This window comes from Calidris pugnax, unplaced genomic scaffold (assembly GCF_001431845.1).
Source record: "Calidris pugnax isolate Ruff unplaced genomic scaffold, ASM143184v1 scaffold220, whole genome shotgun sequence".
Taxonomy (NCBI): domain Eukaryota; kingdom Metazoa; phylum Chordata; class Aves; order Charadriiformes; family Scolopacidae; genus Calidris; species Calidris pugnax.
In genome coordinates this window covers 1521825-1535422 of record NW_015090963.1, presented here as the reverse complement: position 1 = coordinate 1535422, position 13598 = coordinate 1521825, and the positions used below count along the sequence as shown (strand labels likewise).

The 13598-nt window shown below is 41.7% G+C and overlaps 1 protein-coding gene across 1 annotated transcript in view; it reads right to left on the bottom strand.

Moving 5' to 3' along the window:
- UNC13B (unc-13 homolog B (C. elegans)) overlaps positions 1-13598 on the bottom strand; it is a 209670-nt gene that overhangs the window by 76859 nt on the left and 119213 nt on the right. Inside the window, exons 12-15 of the mRNA XM_014952451.1 lie at positions 9157-9235; positions 8377-8382; positions 7380-7454; positions 6657-6876 (exon numbers count right to left, since the gene is read on the bottom strand). Coding sequence (XP_014807937.1) covers positions 6657-6876; positions 7380-7454; positions 8377-8382; positions 9157-9235 — 380 coding nt within the window. The remainder of the gene's footprint in view (positions 1-6656; positions 6877-7379; positions 7455-8376; positions 8383-9156; positions 9236-13598) is intronic.

The window sequence follows — 13598 nt, the reverse complement described above, 5'->3', positions numbered from 1 at the left end:
AAATACTGGAATTAATTACTCTGTCCCTGCTGTCTCTACTCACTGGTGATGAAGAACTAGCACCACCCAAAGTGATGTCTTGCATCAGGCAATCATCCAGCCACAGACCCAACATTTATTAAAGGAATAAGAAACTGAAATGATCCCAGGGGCTATACTTTGAACTTCACAGAAGAAGTGCTATTCAGCTTTAACAGAACTAGGTCTTCTGGGGATGGAGGTGGACTCTATGCTGTATATGCAGAGCTACAGAAAATTGTTGGCAAACTGGGAAATGCCAAGCTGAACAATTTGCCTTTCCTAGCTGGAATTCTGAAATCTGTTGCGATCCAAAGAAATCCAACCCTGCCCTGACCCTTTCTAGCTTTAAGGAAATTAAGAAGCTAATTCAAACGTTAACAGTTCGTGTTGTGCATAAGTGGAGTGCTCTATTTCAGAACCATTTTCTAAAAAAAAAAAAAATACCAGCTAGGCAGCTTGTAAATATAAATGTTTCACTGTTCCCCACTGAGATGGGGCAAGAGTTATCACAGTTCTGGAATGAAGTGGCATGGTCTGCATCTTTGCCTTAATGCAAGCATTCCAGGAGCATCAAATGATGCTTTAGAATGCAAACTTGGACAAATGGAAGAATTCTAGTTAAAAACATATTTAGCATCCCCACCTCTTCCAGAGACCTTGCATAGTGGGGTCATTTATCCCTCTGCAAGGCTAGCAGCAGTCCAGGGTATCCTGGGTTGCAGGATGTGTAAGCTATGTCACATAGACACCAAGAGAGCCTCCTCTTTTGTCACCTCTAAGGCTTGGCTCTGCTTTCTGACTTTCAGACAAACCTCCCCTCCATCCATGCCGCTCTCTGGATCTGCCCAGATAATTTGCCCAGGTAAGAAGGCTCCATCATTCCTTCTCTGGGAAAGCTCGCTCTCTCCCTGCAAAGGTTGCACCTGAACTGCAGTGCAAAAGCCAGAATCAGATACCTTATTTAACAATATGGAATGTGACTCAACAACACGCTCTTTCTTAATTTTAACACCTGCTTGTTGGTACAAAACCCTTATTTAACAATACAGACTCTGATTCAACAACACGCTCTTTCTTAATTTTAACACCTGCTTGTTGGTACAAAACCACCAGAGTTTCCAAATCACCATTGGGTGATTAATTACCTATAATGTATGTGATATAACCCAAAGCATGTCATTATACTGGACAGCAGAGGGTGATTTTCCTGCCATTGAACTTGGACAGTATTGATTCAGTTGCAAAAATAAGATTTTGGCCAGTGGATCTGCGTTTCAAGTAGTCCTATAAATGGCAATAGGAAGGCACAGGAATGTACAAGTACTGTGCACAGTATCCTGCAAACAGTACTGGGATTTTCTTCTCTCTTCCTCTCTAGGACTGAATTATGAGTCAATTTATGACTGGAAACAGAAAGCAAATATGTCTATATTGGGAATTGTATTGATACAGCTATTAGTAAACCACCAGTGCTGTTATCCTATGCTTTAACAGGAAAAAGTCAAGAAAGCAACATTGGCAGGATAGAAGACAGCTGTTCAGTAGGCGGATAATGCTTAGAAATTATATATTCCTGAAACTTAAAATAGATATTCAAGTTTCAAATAAAGGTATCCTTCCTCCTTCTGTGCAAATATTTTCCTACATAGGATTCTGGGAGCAAACAAGTGTTCATCTCCATAATGCCTAATCATCATTCAACCTAGAAGCCAAGATGATTATCACGAGTGACTTAATTGGTCTCACTAACAGTCCACTCACTGAGCCAGCCTCTGGACTGCAATCTCTGAATTTGGTGTGCAACACACATGTTTCTTATCCAAAAAGCTACAAACATCCTGAGTCAAGCAGAACTGAACAAATCCACAGGCAAACCATAAACTCAGGAGCCAAAACAGCACCAAAAGCAGAGCACTCAGTAATGCAGTCCTAATAGTTCATGTGAAGTTCTCCAACATTTGTTGCCAAAGAAGCACTAACAGACACATGGCTAATTACACTCACAACAGAGATTTCGTGTTCAAATGTAGGCTGAAGCTTGAGGCCTCATTTCCTTTCAACACTGCCAGAGGACCAGGTTCTGATATCCCAGGACAATTTCTTTTCTCAGGTTTAACTGTAATTTACCAAGGACTAGATTAGCATCACTACAAAAAAACCAAAACAAAACACCCAGAACCTGGTGAAAAAAAACCCAAAAACCAAAAAACCACCCAAGATACACTTGCAGAAGCAAGTTACTATGGCTTTTCAAATGCCGGCCTAGAACTGTACAGGCCCCTTCCAATAGGATCTTGCTAGCATAACGTCCTTCACTGCCACCCTACTCATAATCCTTCTTACTACTCTGCAACTGTTCCTTGGTATCCTACACATTCATCCTCAGCTTTACTCTTCCTTTGATACCAACGTTGCCCAACCTGTTGTATTTTTATTAGTACTACACCAGTGCTCAGGGCAAGAGATAAAAGCTCTCTTTTTCCCAAAGCTTTGCCTGCTACAGGGATTTTTAAGAACATCCCTCCAACCATTTTCAGCCAAGTAAGAAAGGAAATGTACCCATGCAGCAGAGATTTCAAGTACTTTCAAGAATAACAGGAGGCTAACAAGAGAGCATCCTCCCTTGAGCAAGTATTTATGAGCTTATGATAAAAAGGTAAGCACCCCATCATCAGAGTAATATCTTCTAAGTACCTACAATAGAGAAACATCCTCTCAGACAAACAACCTGGTGCCAACAGAGCCATAAACCAGATGGCTGCAGTACACATGCCACAACTGATTCCAGTTTACTGCACTGTGCCAATTCATGGAACAGCCCTCCTGAACCAGCCTGCAAATGGATTTTGTTTCAGATTGCAACAAAGCATTATTAAATTTGAGTATTTCCTTACTGCAGTCCCACACATTTGTTGACTGTATCATTTACCCTCTATATTTTTAAGAACCTGAGTAAGAAAAAAAACCTCGGCAGAAATAATAAAACTTAATTCTAACAGACTTGAGGAAAGAGATCCTTTAATTTCCCACAGAAAAGCAATGAAGGACAGAATATGAATAAACAGCACATTCTGAGTCTAAGGAATCAAAATCCCAGATTTCCCAAAATTTCAAGGCATAGGCCATGGAACTGTATTTGTGACCAGCCTTAAAATCCATTTTACTCAATGCAACATCTTCTGGAAGACTTGCACAGACTGAAGTGAAGATACATCCTGAGGCATCAGGGTATAATCAATAGAATTGTATTTGTTACCAGCCTGAAAATTCATTTTACTGCAATGTAACATTTTCTGGAAGACTTAAATGGACCTAAGTGAAGATATGTCCTGAGAATGTTGGGTTTTTTTACTGGCAGCAACAATAAAACTTCTGTTAGCAAGAAACCTCTCCTGAGTTCAGTACACAGGGAAGTTCTGTCTGGAATTTATTGGATCTCTAAACCATTGTTTGTCCTCCAGAAACTCCATTTTCTCATTCCTCTTCAAACACTTATAAGAATTAATTTAATTCTTCCATATTTTCTGGCCTGGTGGATTCCAGTGAGAAGGATCTTAGCATGAACATTGCAAAGCAAAGAACACAGCTGTATGAAAAAGTCTGTTATTAGATTTTTAGTACTGATATAATTTGTTTTCCCAACCCAGCAGCACATCCACATATTGGCCTCACCATCTTCTTAATCTTTCAGCACTATCTTTCCTCTGCGTCTTGTGTCTTTTAATTCCACTATTGCCATTTTCAGTTTTCTATTACTCACACTGGGTACCTCCACAGAATCCTGGCTGACAGTCTCTGTATCTTCCCTGTTCTGATGCTGGGCAGCTTTCAAATAACTCAGTAGCTAGTAATGTTTTTGTTTGGTTGGGTTTTACCTTTATACAGGCTTCACAAGCCTATTTGTGAAACATGGAGTACTCTCAGTTGTTTCCTCTCTGTTCTTTAACTCTGCATGCTGAAGTACCTCGTGTATACACTTTTAAAGGAACGTGCAAAGCAAACATCTGCAATTCCCTGAATAAAACGCTCTTATCTAATGCTTTGCCATATGAAAAGTGGAGTAATTTCCAGTTGTGGCTTCCATTCCATAGAAAAGTACAGACTATTGCCATCATCACATCCCACAGCCCATTGCTTAAATTTAATTCCAACCAGAGATTACAAAACCTGTTCCCATAGTTATTCTTCAGATGCTGTTCCAGAGACTCCTGGTTCTCATCACTGAAGCTGTCTTCTACTTCCACCTTTAATTTTCTTACAGCAAATTTACTCCATTTTTCCTTCTGTAAACAGTAAGCTTAAGCAGACCGTCTTCCTCCCTGCTGCTTATCTCCCTCTTCCCCAACATAGTTCAGGCATAAACAGGTTCAAACAAGGATTAAATCAATTCACCGAGCCATCACTGCCAGCTATTAAACATAGCATCTACTGCTCTGAAAAGCTTTAAGCCATGGATAGCTGCAAGAGCCAACCAGGGCCACAGGAGCTCTACACGCACATGTCTTACAGCTCCACCTTGGGCTCTACAGCATCATGTTAGAAACATTCTATTGGGATAGACTTAGTATGGCTATTTTTTCTTTTTTTTTGAAACAGCGTCGTTCCTGCCCCACACTGCCAAGCCTCTCTTTTGAACGATTAACAAACTCATACCAGCTTCTCTCAGGACATTCTCGTATTTTCCCCCTTACCACTGAACTCCCTTCAGTCCCCATCCCAGTCTGAAGTCTTCCTTCTTGAACATGGATAGCCACAGCTGCCCTCTCCAGCAATATAATTCCTCTTAGTCATTCACTATTTCTGAAATTTAGCATTCTTTCTATTGTTTTCAACTTCGTGATGACCTCTGCTCTCTACAACAGCTTTGTGCCTGTTTCCTTGCCGTTGCTGGTGCGCACCTAACTTTCCTCTGCTCTGCATATTGTTCTCCCCATAGTGAGATAACACAACTCCTGTGCAATGTTAGAACATCTTGGACACACTGAATCAAGCCTGGACGTGCGCATCAGCAGCTTTTCATCTCAAATACTGAAAAATCACCAGATAATAGAGGGTTCTGGTGAACTTCAGAAGCAAACAAAGTTTTCCTGAGCCTAACTGACCCTCTACATCAGGTTTTGACAGAAACTGAATTATGGCTTAACTGCATTCTCCAACTGCAACACAGCAGCTCTTTGATTAGTCACAAACTGGTTGCAACAAAGCCAAGGTGTCAATGATGTGATTCCTTGAATGCTATAAACTGTAAAGACCAATCCAGAAACGCTGAGTGACTGAGGAGGAACAGAGATGTTTCACTGGTATCAGCTGTGTCTGATAAATAAGCCACTGCAGAAAGCCCCAATCCTAACTATAAATTACTTAAAATTTTGCACGCATCAAAAATACAAGCATAAACAATGTCTATTTGGGGTACAAAGTTAAGCCATAAGAAAAACAAGTGACCTAAGATTCAGTGGTATCCCCTGCTGGATCATCCCCTATGCCTTTCCCAAACTAGAGCCTGAGGCAGACACAAGCTTTGACTTTATATTCGTATAATCACTGACACGGATTTGCATTAAGTCTGTTTATACCTCACAAACTTTTCTTTTTCCTCAGACTTAGTCCATCACGCTGGAATGCCAAGCAAAGCAAGAGTGAAGAGAAACAGCCCCACCTTCCTACTCAAGATTTGACACATATGGCAGGAATTTCTATTCCATTTAGATCAAGATATTTTCTTCTCAAGCAGGAACATAAATGTGAGATCAAATCAAGAAACAGTTTTAAAAGCAAATAAAAATAACCTGACCAGGCCAGATGCCCAAATTAATACTTTTTCTCTCTCCCTTCTCCCTGCCTCCCCCCCTCCTTTATTCAAATTCCTTTTAAAGTACTCCAATGTTTGTGTAAGGTCTCATCTATTCTGCAGCGTCACAGCTCTTTGAAGAGCATTCTTTGAAGAGGGGGCTTAGTTTTTGAATTCTGCACAACAGAAATGCTACTCAGAAGATGAAATACTGCCCTTAAATTCAAATAACACCTTCCTATCTGACCCATCATCTGTGCTGGCTCATCCCAGTCTCTGAAGTGATTCAGCCATGAGACCCTACTGTTAAAAAGACAAAATGCCTCTCCAATCTGCAGGTGGTACAGAGAATCTGAGCAAAATCCATGGACTATGTCCCCTAAGCAGGAACCCAGTTGCAGCTCCAAACAGTAAAACAGGCTGACGGCTAAAACAAGCAACCTGTCTGGGGCACCATGGCAGACTGAAAATCAGAATATCTAGCCTAGTACCCTGTTCACCCAGCTCCCTGCCTCTCTACCATGCAGGATATGTTGGCAAATACACTACCTGAGCTGACAGATTAAGCATTACATGGCTTAAAACCAAATAGATGTGAAATAGTCAAGAACTAAACCTTCTTTTAAACACAGCACATCAAGCGCAATGTTGCAAAGTTCTTCTGCATCAGGTGGAGCTGCCCATGCCCACAGGGCGATGGGGTTAAGTTTGGCACCTTTTCAGAAAATATGCAGTCGTTTTAATAAATGCATCGTCACTGATCATGGAGGTATCATCCCCTCTACATTCAGGAAAGCTCTGATGACATTTTTGGAAGGGGCAGGCTCCACCGGCCACTACTCACTCTGCAAGCAGTCAGCGTTGAGCAGGTCTTGGCACTTCTCATGGCACTTGACTCCACATTCCCCACAGCGCATTCCCTGCCGCGCGATGCCCCACAGCAGCCCCTCACATTCGTAGCAGTAGGTGGGAGTTGTGGCTGTCCACACTTCGAAGTTGTGAGGGGTCGTACAAGAGATGGGGTAAATTAAGGCTTGCAAGGTCTTCTTGTAGACATGAGATTTCTGGAAGGCAAGAGCACACATCAGCCAACATCCAGGAAGGTGAGCAAACCTATTTTTGGTGGTGAACACACACGTTTTGAGGGAAAAGGCATGAGCAGTGCAATAAATCTACACATCTGAGGCAGCCAAATTTATCAAACTTTCACAAGCAGCAGCAGAGGACACCCTTCCAAAAATGCTTCTCCAGGCATTTAAAAAAGTGGAGGAGCTGGAAGAAAAGAATTAAGGTTTGTGGATGAGGGATATCTTGCATAAGGCAAGTTTCACACACTGTCTCCCATGGCAGATAGCAGAGAAGAAAATGGTAAGATTAAATTTTTCAGGATCATATTGACACATTAAATGTTAGTTTTTACATGTTTGGTTTCTTTGAACAAATGATACAAGAAGCTTTGCATCTATATTTTTAGACATCTGTGAAGCTGGCTCTGCATCCCAGAGAGCCACATTCCCTTAATTTGCTTACTAAAAGTTAACAGGAGCCAAGCAACCCTCCCACTTACCAGCTCTTCATCTTTGAGAGATGTTCTAGTGGCCATTGCTGAGGTAATTCCGGCTTTCCGGGACTGAACCAGTGACTAAGAAGGAAGAAAGTTTGTTATTCACCACCAATATTCAGAAATGCACTGGCACTACATGGCCAGAGATGTGACCAAGGGGACTGTCATCCCACACACCAAACCAGCAGTCTACTACGTTCAAATTGGATTCTTAAATGATAGCTCACATCTCAGAACCATCAAATGCATACTTTGAAAGGTCTCCAACTTGTTTCCATCTACCGACAACCAGTCTCACTCTGGTAAATTTGTATTAGTTTCTCTGGTAAGAGCTGTCAGTGAAACCTGGGTTCACATCTCCACTTCCACGTTCTGGTAGCAATGGTAATTCTGCTATTGCCTAAGGCCACTACGTAGGACTCACTCTTCTATATCTTACTTCATTCATAGCCAAAAGGAGATTATTTCATCAGTTTTACCAGAGATACAACAGCCCAAACATGACAGTGATATGGTTAAACATAAACAGGTTAAAAACCCAACAAGACTGGGTTGGGAGCACAGGTTTGAATGTGCTGATGTATCACATTCATTGGCCATCACTGAATACAATGAACAGCATTTTCCCCTCAAAACTGCTTCTTTCACATCACGCCAACATGTTCTGCAGCCCTGGGCAGAACAGGGCAGTGCCTTTGCAGCACAGCATAGAAAGGATTTCTGCAGTTATAGGAAGGCAGAAATGGGAATTAACGCCAGCAACATCTGCTTTGAAATCATCAAACCCTGAGAGAAATCTACATTTATGCTCTGATTCATCCTGTTTGAAGATGGAATGAAAAAGTTCATTCCATCAGTGATGGAGCAAGACAGAGTGCTGGACACACATGCACTGCAATACTGCAGGTTCAAAGTAAAAAGGAAAAAGTGGAGGGAAAATAAGGTAAAACAATTTTTGTTTCTGGTGAAGAGTTGGTGGATAGTCTTTAGCTCCACTTACCATGGCCTGAGGAGAGAGAGAATGAAAGCATACAAAGAAAGTAACAAAAGTTAATGCCATTACTGCGAAGATTTAAGATACAAGCAGTTAGTAAGACACATATTAAGCTTCCCATGCATAAGCTGGCAGAGGGAATTGCACACATCTTTTCACAGGAATTACAGAATATGGAAACTTTGGTCTTTCAGCTGTTACAGCATTTCTCTCAAGCATGAAATTGCTACGTGTACTGAACACAGCCAACAGAAAACCATTTGTCCTGCAAAAGCCTTATTTCACCATATCACACAAGCATATGAAACTTGTCCTCATTACTTGCTTGGTTCTTGTGCTTCCTCAGTGCAGAAGCCTATTGGCAATATTGCAAATTACTTTAAAAATCCAAGCACATATGCTCGTTTATCTATCCTCTGAAATTCCAACCTTCTGGTAAGTTGCCAAACCTCACATGGACATTATGACTTTCCCTGAAGTATGTGATTTTTAGGAAAACATTTAAAAATAATGCAGGCCTAAAAATAATCAAATATTCTGTGTAGAATAAAAAGGAAAAAGAACATGAACAATATCTTAATTCTGCCAAAAGAATGAAACTGTCTATGAAACTGTAGCTCATTCTTACTGAGATTTTTCCAAGCACAGTTCCTAACCCCTTATTCTTAGAATTAATTTTACTAATGAGGAAACCTTCAGCTTCTTAAAGTGACAATGATGTTACCATATGTGAAAAGGTAAAGCCACTTGCACTAATGGCTGTGTGACAGAAGAAAAATCTCTTACCAGATCACTGACAAGTGGAATTGGCTTTTTTTTGCGTAAATCGGGCATGCTATCAATGCCATAGAGACCACCTGCAGGCCTGGAAATGCAGGAAAGAAAAAAAAAAAGATTAAAAATCTCACCAGCAATGACAGACAGAAAAGAAATGACCAAAAAACTTCCTTAAAACATCAGTCTGCTTGTTAGTATCATAGTCAATGAGAACATGAAGACTCAGATCACTGCAAATGCAACTTCATAATAACCAAAGTTGTTAACACACCAAAAAAAGGTAATTTTCCCATGCTCAAATCTGAGCTAGCTCAGAACAGGCTGAACACATGTTTGCAGAGCAACCAGAGTCACTGCTGCCAGCACAGTGGGTGAAGGCAGCCTTATCCCCACCGCTTCCGTGGGGGACAGATTTGGCAAAAAATACTTACCCAGTGGCAGAACCAGAGCTCCGTGACAGTAATTCACAGGCAGCTTAATCCATTGTAACTGAGCCACACACCGCTGCTTTCATAAGAACCTTTTGTTCCTTAGGGAGAGTTCAGTTTATAGTTTATCATTGGCATTGAGCATCACGGCAGGAGGCATATACGCAGAACTCATTGGCATTGAGCATCACGGCAGGAGGCACATACGCAGAACCACAGAATGGTAGGGGGTGGAAGGGACCTTCAAAGATCATCTACTCCAAGCCCCTGACAAAGCAGGGTCACCCAGAGCAGGCTGGACAGGAACCCATGCAGGCAGGTTTTGAGTACCTCCAGAGGAGACTCCAGCACCTCTCTGGGCAGCCTGTTCCAGTGCTCTGGCACCCTCAAAGCAAAGAAGCTTCTCCCAATGTTGAGATGGAATTTCCTGTGTTCCCGTTTGTGCCTGTTGCCCCTTGTCCTGTCACTGGGCACCACTGAAAAGAGCCTGGCCCCAGAAGGAAATACTTCACAAATTTGAAAACATGCTGTCTCCAGTCTATCCCTTTTCTTTCCATTTAATTAATTTAGGGTTTAGGAGGGGGGTGCTTTACTGGAGGAAGCAAAATCAGCCAGAGGATGATACTTAAGAAAGTGTAAAGTTAATGCTAAAAACGATTAAGTGTTTATCTTCTTCATGCAAGACAATCCAGACGTTCCTGCCTGGTGTTGGTTAGGAAGGAGCATGTCAAAGTAGATCAGCCCAGGGCCAGGATGCTGTTACCCATTATCTGATTCTAGGCTAGAACACACTTAATCCTGGCCCTCGAGATCCATATAATTACTAGGAAAAAACCTCACATCTGCGGGGAAAGAAGATCATTTTTATTTCTGTAAAAGAGACCATCTGTGGTTGCTCGGCATTTCAGGCCATGCCGACCCCTACACACAAGAGCTGTCATTCGCTGGTGGAAGTGCCAAGGGAAAGCCTTGCAGAAATGAGCACTACAACCTCTCTCCTTCCCGACAAGACCAGCCTGAATAATTGTGTCTGGATCCTGCCATGCACCAGTAACACCTCACAGGTTTAAGCCTGTGCTTGAGGAAAGTCTGTTAATTCAGCTTAAAGGCCCCAAGTAAATTTAGTTGCTTTTTCTTACGGTTGGGAAGTGAGCACCTATTTCTTTGCTGTTGCACCTATCACATTCATCTGAACTGAAGAGCAGAGCTGTGATGTGACTCCCTCTCGGCAACGAACACCCAGCCACCAGCCAAAACCCACAGCCCTGCTCAGTCTCTCACCCAACTTCTTCAACTCCACACTATCCTCAGGCCTTGCTAACACTATGAATATGGTTCCCACAGCCTTTTATTTGGCTACAGAGACTGTAAAGAAACCTTCTGCTTCTCTATCCCGAGCCATTTGTTTTCACCCTGCACGTTCTGCAGTTGCTTGATATATTGGCTGGCACTTTAAGTTTGCTTATGCTGATGATTTGGTACACTACACCCAGCCGAAGTGCTTTAGGACACCACAACTACAGGAAAGAGGAGTACAGGTCAAACTGTTCCCATTGCAACAAAAGACACACATGGAACTTGGATTTAAAACAATCTAGGAAACCGAACTGCCACTACCAATTTGCACATGCCATGAAAACTGGGAGGCTGGCAAGTGATAAAAGGCCACCTGCACTCCTCAACAAGCAGGGACTACTCAACCCCACCTTGAATACAGCTGAAAGTCAAAAAAAGCCCCACCACATCCAAGGTGATCAAACCTACGTTAGAGCAGGCCATGCTCTGGGATGGACAAGGATGTCAGGGCACAGCCTAGCACAAGGCTGTGTCAAAGAGGGAGAGTGTCTGTTACACACAAAAACATGCCATAGCACTGTAACAGTAAAATAGTCTTTTTTTGACAGGGCGTAGGAGGGTGACAGGTCCGAGCCACGGCGCGGCTGACAGAGCAAGCCCGGTGGAAGGTGAGTAGTCACGGCTGAAGCGCGTTGGCTCTGCTCAAGTGGCACCAAGTCGTGCTCCCACCACAGATTTCTTCTCCTCTGCAGGACGAGCACAAGCCACCACAGCCCGACCTCACCCCGGGGAAGGGAAGACAAACTTGGGCATCTGAAAGGGGGAGATTTACAGGCGTTATTTAAAACTACTGGAATCTGTGGTCAAAATCGAGAAGAGTTTTCCCACGCTGGAAATCCCTACAGGGAGGGCTACCTGATGTTTTTACTAGAGGTTACCCTCACTTCCAACAGAGAATTCCAGAAAAACCTTTTGCCCAAGTTACACTGCAAGAATCCCTTCTGGCTTATTCTAGAAAAAATCTAACCCACCTCAACAAATAAGAATTATCTGCATATAATGTTTATATTGTCAGAACTCAGTACAACCTTGCTGGTATCAAACAGGGAGTTTCATCTGCTGCCCTAGAGCTATAGATACTGTTTTGGGGTAAAATAGGTGTCACAGAAGCCTACCCAGCTGATGCCAAGAATTCCAGCATCATTTAAATCACAACAGAGCTTATTGGTAAGTTTTGGGTCAAAGACTGGTGGCAAATCACTTGAATTATGAAAGCATATGCGAAATAGAAAGAAAGAGTCTGTACACTGAGAAGATCTAACAAAATGGTCACAAGTAAAAACCCACAGTCAATGCTCCTGCTAAAAGTCAATGGAACAGATGGGAATTTGTACTTCTTTTCTACACAATTTCCAATGAATTTTCTTCCTAATTCAATTGAAAGGAAACGGTGGTACTCTGACATTTCTTGGGAAAGAAAACCAACGTGTTTTGTAAATTCAAGATGAGCCTAAACAAGTTATTTTGCTTGAGAAACATGTCTAGTTACAACATGGCTTGACACAAAACATTTATGATAGGCTGAGTTTTACAATAAAATCAGTTGTAAGCTAGACTTAGGGAGAACAAGGCTATTTGAAAAGTGCTTGTATTCATCACTGAAGAGAGGTATCCTAGTACTTAGACATTTATACACTCAGATGACCTATTTTTAGCCTGTTGATATTTTTTTAAAAAAGAGTTTTCAGCAACAATTCTTAATTTTCAAAATTATTTAGCCTGTGCTTTCAGCTACCTCAGTCTCTTTATTCAAGCACAAGCTCTACTTCACTGAACAAAATTACAGTGTTTGCACAGACAGAAGTACTGACAGTGCCTCAAAAAGCACACTGGAGCTTTATATGTAATAGGGTAACTCTCCTCTGCAATGCATGTAATATTTATAGCATTATTATGGAGTGCTGTATTGAGGAGTGAATAGCATTTCAGACTGAGAAGATGATTTGCACTAATAAATAAAATATATAGATATGAAATAATACAGCCAGAGATTGATCCATAATGCCAGTTATACTTTTTTTGGAAGCTATCTCTCCAAAGCCAGTGATTACAGAGAGGGAGCTACTTTTCGCATTATGCCAAAAGTGCAAATAGCTTGAAGCATGTATTCATCTTTTAATACAAGTTTTATCAGACTGATGCTTCCATTAAATCTTGAAAATTTAAGCAAGCAAAGATGGTTTGCAATGACAGAAGATGATTACTTCCTTCAAAGGACACGACTTCTCTAATCTTCATATGAAAGAAGAACTCCAAACGTAAGTGCTTTAATGTACTTTGTGGCTAATAAGCCACAACGAGGCTAATGGTGGAATTAAGGGTTCACCACCCACAACCACCTTTTCTGGAAATCCCTTGCATGTGGGGATACAGTGAATAAGCTAAACTTCTTTCAAAACTGCATTAGCCAGTCTGGTTTGTTATAGGTCACACAGATAGGGGAAAAAGTAACAGAATAGGGCAAACATTGCCTTGAATTGACAAAACAAATTTTAAGCACTTGAGGACTGTAGGTATATTCATCTTTCCGGCTGGGAAACCATTTTGTGTGCATGAACCAATAAAGTTAGTACATTGTCTCCTTGTTAAAGCAGGAGAAGGTGCTGTTTATAGTTAGAATAAATCACTGTCTTCTGCTCCTGCTAATTGCCAGTTCTCCAGCAGCCT